This window comes from Camellia sinensis, chromosome 10 (genome assembly GCF_055761805.1).
Source record: "Camellia sinensis isolate YWXY chromosome 10, ASM5576180v1, whole genome shotgun sequence".
Classification (NCBI taxonomy): Eukaryota; Viridiplantae; Streptophyta; class Magnoliopsida; order Ericales; family Theaceae; genus Camellia; species Camellia sinensis.
Window position 1 is genome coordinate 154,787,930 of NC_138970.1, and position 8,565 is coordinate 154,796,494.

The following is an 8,565-nucleotide window of genomic DNA, read 5'->3' on the forward strand; positions in this document are numbered from 1 at the left end:
CCCTTGGTCGGGCTCGAGGTCGTTGTTCACCTGCCCTTGGAGGTCGTTCGGGATCTTGGCGCGCGACTTCTCTGGATTTCGCTACTTCCAGGGCCAAATCTTGACAGAGACATTCATTTTCAGCGATCATATTCTCCAGCCTCTGTTCATTCTGCTTTGCTTGTTTCATAATTGCTTGCATTGTCTCTTGCGCTGAAGTTGTTGGTGAGTCAAAGTTCAAAGCGCGTCTTGCAGCGATGGTTTCCTTTCCGAGCATATTTGCTGGAGTAAGGTCATCCCTCTGTGTAATCTCGTCAGTGGCTACCGGAGGATTTTTGGTTACGCCTTCCATGGATGTATTCGAGTATTCCCACAGACGGCGCCAATTGTGTGGAAGTGGTTTGGAAATACTCTTCCGATCCTAGGAGACACTAGGAGTCCTCAGATAGTCACCTGAAAGGAAATAAACACTCCGACGTGGGTGTCGAAATTAGCACTCCGACGAACAAGTCAGTCTCAAGCTCTAAGTTATTTGTATTCTAAGTTAAACAAGGAAATTCTTACCCTTCTTTTTTTCTGCCCCTCCCTTTATCTGTAGTTCCTATATTTATACTCGTCTCCTGGGCCTCGGGGCCAGGGCCTACTCGTTACTCATTGTCCTCTCTCATATTCGGCTCCATGGATTTACGCTTATCCGGCCTATCTATTGTTTTCGGCCTTTTGAGCGTGCCGGATAACGCCGAATAGTGTCTGTTCTGTAGAGTACGCTCTTCCCGGCATTGCCAATTATTCGGCTCCCACAATACCATTTCCATCAAATTTGAATTAATATGACGAAGCAAAAGGACTCTTTGAACCATTTTCATCTAACCTTCTTGCAATTTCTAATATGTGTGGTTAGTATTGTAATTATAAAGTTAATTATACAAATGATCCCACAAAGTATTTATTATATTTTAGTCTCTAATTTTGTAATTGTTTCATTTTCGCCTCAAAATATACGATTTGTTACACTTTAATTCTTAGCGTTAGCACCATTCAAAATCAATAACCAAAGGAGGATTATTTTCCGAATTTTACATGAAGTCTCATCAAAATCAAAATTATTAAATATACACATGGTCTTAAAGTATGCATTTGGTAGCATTTTGGTTTCTAAAATATGCATTTGTTTCATTTTACTACTCACTTATCTTATATTTTTGTCCCCAATATTTTAATTTTGGTACATTTTTAGTTAAAATTTAAAACATATCCTTATTCCATTACTGATTTTGAACGATATTAGTGTCTGGGATTAAAGTGTAACAAATTATATACTTTAGAAATCAATGTGAAATAATTACAAGATTGTGGATTAAAGTATAACATAATGCATATCTTGAGAACCATTTCTATAGTTAATCCTAAATTATACCTTGTATGTTGATATACCTGCTTGTAACTTAATTCACAAAGGGAAAGAAAGATGTGATAGGTCACCATCATCCAAAGGGAGGCTCTCATGATGCACCCATCTTTAATTCTCGTCTTCATAAATGAGCTTTGGTTGGAATCACAAAAAAGAAGAAAAAGAAGAAAGATATATAAATAAAAAATAAAATTAAAACTTAAAAAAATAAGCCAAATTGGAAAGACTTGTCTATATGTTGGATGTGTGATTACTCTAAATTTGTTGGGATTAAAAAATAAAAAAATAATAATAATAAAAAGAGACTTCTCTTTGTGATGGATGTGTGATTACTCTCAATTTAAAAATGTTAAAAATTCTACTAAATGTCTCACATGAGTGTAGGATCCACATGAGACCCATATAGTGTGGGTCCCACACCCATGTAAGATATTTAGTAGAGTTTTTGGTAAAATTTTTGAAATCTCTAACATTACTTCTCTCAATTTATTGGGATTTTTACATGTCACCAATGCAAACCAAAACACACATTATAAGAAGAAGAAAAAAATTTCACAAAAAATCATGCGATTCGACACAAACATATCAAAGTCTACTAGGGAGAGAGAAATCTATTATAAAATATAGAGAGTATAAGTATGAGATTGAAAATACCTAAACTTCTAACACTAATATCCGAATCATGAAACAATCTCTATTTATCTTCTCAATGTTGTGTTTGGATTGAAATTTAGAAAGAAAATGAAAATGTGAGGGAAATAAATAAAAAATAATTTATTATAAAATTATTTTTATATTTCATTCACATTTTTCTCACATGTTCATTTTCCTTTTCAAAATCTTATATAAAACTATGATCTAAACGTAACTGAGCCCTCAAGCAAACCTTTGTTTCCCTGCTCACTCCCAATGCCCGTGTTTTCTATCCCCTCCATATCTCTAGAAACCTGCTCAATCAGACACGCCCATTGACACCAAGAATATCCACCATTACCATTTCCATTTCCATAGGCAAAAATATTAAAATCGGTAGTGCTATATAGGCTGTTCATGGAAACCGTGTACCCGCCTAACCCGCTCGACCCGACCCGACCGGACCCGACACACAACGGGCGGGCAAGACAAGGTAGATGGTCGGATACGATCCATTTTATTTAATTTTTTCGAATTCACGGTCGGGAGTGGTTTTTGATTTTTTTCATCCGTCGAAACCGAACTGACCGAAAATATTAAGCTTCTCACGTACGCTTCCATTCCACCCACCTACCAAGCTTCTCATATAAGCTTCACAATTCACAAGGTCGGTCTCTCTGAATCCCTATGTCTCTCACACTTCACAAAGCCACTAATGTCAAGTTGTCAACTCTTTTTTTAATTAAAAAAACTGAAAAGGCTCCATCAATTTTCAAGGAGAAAAATTGAAAATGAAAAGTCAAAACAAATATATAGGGAGAGAGTGCACCCACCGAATCAATTCATCATTTTTGAAGGAGAAAAATTGAAAAGGCAAAACAAATATGTAAAGAGAGAGAGAGTGCATCGAATTAGTTCATCATGTAACAATCAAAGCTTCTCTTTGTTATCTATCTCTGAAGTTCAATCTGTGACTTTCTTTGACATGTGCGAACCAAGATCTTCAACCCTAAAAGAGGGTTATTCTCCAGAGATTTAGGTATCTCTCTTTATTCATTTTGGGGTTTTTATTTTTGTTGTTTTGATTTATAATTTATAGCTTTTTGTTGGTTAATACTTCATAGTTTGATTCTCTAATCATGGTTGATTTAGGGGTTTAAAGTATTTTTCATTTTTGCTTTTTGATTTTCTGATTCTTTGTTTCTGATTGTTATGTTTTCATTTAGTGTTTCTAAAATATTTTGATTTGTTCATATTTTGATTGAGGGTTTGAAAAATATTATGAGATATGTTCATGTTCTAATTTAGGGTTTAAAAAATATTAATATCTGTTCATGTGTTTGTTGATTTAGAAAAAAATATTATGATTAGGGTTTTAAAAATATTAAGAGTTTATGTTTGATTTAGGGATTGAAGAATATTAAGATTTTGGTTCATGTTTTTATTTAGGATTTTAAAAATATTATGTTCCGTTTATATTTTGGTTTTAGAAAATTAATGTTTGTTCATGTTTTGATTTAGAGATTGAAAGATTTTGCTTCATATTTTTATTTAGGGTTTGAAAAATATTATGAGATGTGTTCATGTTCTAATTTAGGGTTTAAAAACTATTAATATTTGTTCATGTGTTGATTGAAGGATTTAAAAACATTATGAGTTGTTTATGTTTTGGTTTAGGGATTGAAAAATATTATGAATTTGTTCATGTTTTGAAAATATTAAGAGTTTATGTTTTGATTTAGGAATTAAAGAATATTAATATTTTGGTTCATGTTTTTATTTAGGGTTTTAAAAATATTATGTCTTGTTTGTAGATAATGGATCTTCCTACCAATGATGCCCCTGTTGATGGCCAACCTGCTGCTACTGCTGTTGGAACTCAATCTCAACCAGTAGTTGATGCCAAAGCTACTGTCCCAACTCCTGATGACAAGCCTCCAGTTCCATCCAAAGCTAAGAAGGCACGTGCTGAGGCTACTGGCAGAGTTAAATCTAAGGTATGCGATCATATCGATAAAGTAAAGGGTCAAGATGGGAAAATGAGAGCTGTATGTAGGTATTGTCAAAAAGAATACTTAGCTGATTCTAAGTCTCATGGAACAAGTAATTTATTGGCTCATTTTGCCTCATGTGTCAAGTATCCATATAGGGAGGTGGAGAAGGGACAGTCCACTCTGTCTTTTCAATTTAAAAAAGATGGAGTAGAGGGTGTTGACCTTGTTGCAACAACTTTTACGGTAGAAGCTGCAAGAAAAGCTCTTGCTGAAATGGTGATAATTGATGAACTACCTTTTAGGTTTGCAGAGGGAGTTGGGTTTAGAAAATTCTGTCAAATCTTGCAACCCAAATTTGATAAAATCCCATCTCGTATTACAATTTCCAGAGATGTTGTTAATATTTTTAACAGATAGAGGGATAGCCTAAGGAAAGCATTGCATGGTCGTAGAGTTTTCCTAACCACAGACACATGGACCTCCATACAGAACTTGAACTATATGTGTCTTACAGTTCATTTTATTGATGACGATTGGAAACTTCAAAAGAGAATTATTAACTTTTGCCTAGTTGAAGATCACAAGGGTGAAACCATTGGTAGGAAAATTGAGTCATGCTTGCTTGAATGGAATATTGATTGCATTTTTACATCGATTGTAGATAATGCTAGTTCAAACAACACCACTGTTAAGTTCTTGAAAAGAAAAAACAAAGGATTGGAAACGTACTATTTTAGGTCATGAATTTTTACACATGCGTTGTTGTGCACACATTCTCAATCTTATTGTGTGTGATGGTTTGAAAGAGTTGAATTCATCTATTGCTTCTGTGCGTGCTGCTGTTAGATATGTGAGGTCATCTCCAAACCGGTATGAGAATTTTAAAAAGTGTGTTGAAAAGGAAAAAATTGAGTCAAGGAGTCTTTTATGCCTTGATGTTCCAACTAGATGGAATTCCACCTATTTAATGCTAGAGGCAGTAGAAAAATTTGAGAGAGCCTTTCAGAGACTCCAAGAGGATGACTTTAGTTATCGGGCTTATTTTGGTGGTGATGAATTTGGTGGTGGTGAGCATGATGGGGATGTGGATGTGGCAAGGGGACCACCCAATGAGGCTGTTTGGAATAATTGTAGGGTCTTTTTAAAATTTTTGAGACTCTTTTATAATGCCACAAAGAGGTTTTAAGGGTCATTGTATGTCACTTCAAATTGCTTCTATGGTGAGATGCTTGCCATTCAAAACAAAATTGAGCAATTAATGAAGAAAGATGACACACTTTTATCTACAATGGCAGTTAATATGAAAGCAAAATTTGATAAGTATTGGGGTGATGGGGATAAGATAAATCTTCTTTTGTATGTTGCCGTGCTACTTGACCCTAGGAAAAAATTGAAGTATTTGAATTTTTGTTTCTCACAAATTCTTATTGAGAAAGTGGTAAATGAGATGACGGGCAAGGTGAAGGATTGTTTGACTCGTCTACACGAGCATTATGCTTCACATGATTCAAAAAGTGGGCAAGAGCCTAATGTGAGTGCAGCTTCTGAAATGGAGGTAGATGATGATTGTGATGATCCACACATGCTCATTACTGCTCAGTTTAATTCATACTTGGAGGAGGAGTATTATGTTATGTGTAAATCAGAGCTGGATAAGTACTTTGCTGATTTTTGTGAGGGTTCTAAGTAAGGGTCGGCGCGGGTCTGTTGCGGCCACGGAACCTCCAATCCGCTATCCATCCGCCAGATTGGCGGATTAGAGAAAATCAATCTGCATCCGTTCGCCAATCCGACGGATGTGGATTGAGCGGATTGGTGGTTTGGCAGATGGATGCGAATCGGTTTGGCGGTTTAAAATTTTATAAACTTTCAACATAATTTAACTTGTGCACTTCCTCAAAAAAAAAAAGAAGAAAGTATTATAGTTAATGACTTAAAAGAATATTACAATCACTGCATGTCTCATCAAAAGCAAGAAAGTTTGAAACTTTAGAATATCATAATTACTGCATGCCTCATCCACATAAAGTATTACAATCTGTGATTCTTAAAATATAAAAACAATTCAAACCACCAAAACCATGAACATAGCACTAGTAGAGATTGTATGTCTCTGTATTGTTACATCTATATCTGTTTTTGAAAACAAAAACCAACCAGCATATATCATATTTTCTATTTATTATTTTTAGAGATAGATTTAAAAACTAAAAAATATAGATAAATAATACGTTTATTTTTTTCAATTCAAAAAAGATATTCAAGTTGAAATTTTTTTTTCAACAGAATATTTAAACTCTTTTTTAATTGAAAATACAAACAAAATATTTAAACAAACTGAAAACACAAAGTCTTATAAATTTTCTAAGGATGAAAATTTTGATATATTGGAATGGTGGAAGTCTAATTCTTCAAAGTATAAAGCTTTGTCATAGGTGGCACGTGATGTTTTGGCATTACCAGTCTCTACAGTTGCTTCAGAATCAGCATTTAGTACAGGAGGACGTATACTCAATCCTTTTCATAGTTCGCTTTCTCCTATGATGGTCGAGGCCCTCATATGCGCACAAAATTAGCTTGAATCCACTGTCCCAATTTCTCTTCGAAGGTCCATGGATGATGTTGAACAATATGAGTCAGGTACTATTCATTTATTGCACATATATTAAATTTAAATTCAAGTTTATTTCTATAATTGATTAATAATCTTTTCTTTCTTTCTTTCTTTCTTTTTTTATAGCAATTTCTGGTGCAAGCCCAACAGTAAGACTGTTATACATTTATATTTAAGTTTTTTTTTTTTTTATCCTTTTAAGCTTTATATTACATTTTCTAATTTCAGTTGCTTCTCTGCAGGACATGTGGAAGCAAAAAGAACATTGAGCCAACAACTTTTAGTTTTTGTGAATATGTTTCTCGTTTTTAATTTTAGTTTAATGGTGGAATAGTAGTAGTGATGAAGTTTGACAATGACTTACTTTTTGTGGCAACAACAAACATATTTTTGAGATGTAATTATGTTTTTCAGGTATCTATGCACTGTGCAACATAGTTGTTTTTGAGGGGTATGTTTGCACTGTGCAACATGAAGATTTTGGAGGATGTACATGCCGAATACTGTTAGTTTGGTTTTTGTGACAACTTGTGCAGATTACAGGAAGGAACAATGTGATGTACTTAATTGGTTATTGAAAAATCTAGAAATCCCCTAGATATTGATTTGTGATTATGTAATAATTTTAAGCAGTATATAACAATCCCAATCAAATAATCAAGACAAATCAACACAACGATTTTAACGTGGAAAAAACCACAATTGGACACCTCCAACTGTGATTAAAAAACCACGGGCAACAGCCACAAAACAATCCACTACGAAGATTTAAAGGAATTACACAGGTATACTCTCAATTACCTAGCGAATCCACGCCTAATTGAACCAACCTCTATGTGCCTCTTCCAACCCGTCTTCATCTCGGAATTGTCTTTACGATGAGCCACCCCGGAATCCACCAAAGCTTCAGGCTCGAATTCTTCAGAATCCACCGGAGAACAACTCTCTCTTTTGTAGAACAAACAAGACCTTTGATGTATACTCTTTAAAACATGAGTTGAATACTCAATCAAAACATCAAAGAAAAACAAAAAATATCCCCAGATATAAACCTTAAGAACCAAAAAGAAGATCTGGAGGATTTCAGGAGTAGTGTAGTTTTTGGGAGAAAACCAACTACTTATAGAAAACCAAAAAGTAATCCTAGATTTGGAAGAAAACCCAATCCTTATTGAAATCCGGAAAACTGTGTTCGCGCGATCCGCTCGATCGCCCAACATCCCGCTCGAGCGTCTTCAGTAAAATCTGCGCATGATATAACAGAGGTCCGCTCGAGCGCTGGAGAACCCGTTCGAGCGCGAAATCACACCTTCCAGTATTTTTACAAACCTGACAAACTTCTGAAACCCAGCATTCTCCGCTCGAGCGCGAGTATGTCCGCTCGAGCGGACAGGCACTTGGAATGCATTTTTGCGTTTTGCTTCGGGGGTGCTGCCCCTCGACCCCGCCGTGGCGTTGCCCCGGACCCGCCAAGGGGCGCTGCCCCCTGGACCCCCGCAAGCTGACCAGGCAGCTCGATCCCCGTCATAATCAGCGAAGTGGCAATCTTGAAAGCTTTATCATCACAAACTTCTCTGAAAGGCTTGATTCGGGTTGGATTCGCATCTAACAACTCATAGCCTCACTGAAATAAAAATGCGAATAAAATTACAACTCAAAGGAGTTTTGTCAAACGGGATTGCCAAGAAATAAAACCTAACGGTTATGTTTATTTTGGGGGATGTACATGCTGAATACTATTAGTTTGGTTTTTGTGGCAACTTGTGCAGATTATAGGAAGGAACAATATGATGTACTTAATTGGTTATGTTTATTTTGGAGGATGTACATGCTGAATACTGTTAGTTTGGTTTTTGTGGCAATTTGTGCACATTATTACAGGAAGGAACAATGTGATGTACTTAATTGGTTATGTTTATTTTATTTTAAGATGT

At 35.4% G+C, this 8,565-nt stretch overlaps 1 protein-coding gene across 1 annotated transcript; it reads left to right on the forward strand.

Moving 5' to 3' along the window:
• The first annotated feature begins 3,683 nt into the window (after window positions 1-3,683).
• On the forward strand, window positions 3,684-6,608 carry LOC145801383 (uncharacterized). The gene is made up of 2 exons (XM_082892631.1): window positions 3,684-4,020; window positions 6,453-6,608. Exons 1-2 carry the CDS (start codon window positions 3,841-3,843, stop codon window positions 6,591-6,593), a joined length of 321 nt encoding a protein of 106 aa, XP_082748757.1. The 5' UTR covers window positions 3,684-3,840; the 3' UTR covers window positions 6,594-6,608.
• Window positions 6,609-8,565: the final 1,957 nt, after the last annotated feature.

Coding starts and splice junctions, on each gene's coding strand:
- LOC145801383 (XM_082892631.1), top strand. CDS start 3,841: ATGGATCTTCCTACCAATGATGCCCCTGTTGATGGCCAACCTGCTGCT. Junction 4,021..6,452: donor CTGGCAGAGTTAAATCTAAG/GTATGCGATCAT, acceptor GCTTTGTCATAG/GTGGCACGTGATGTTTTGGC.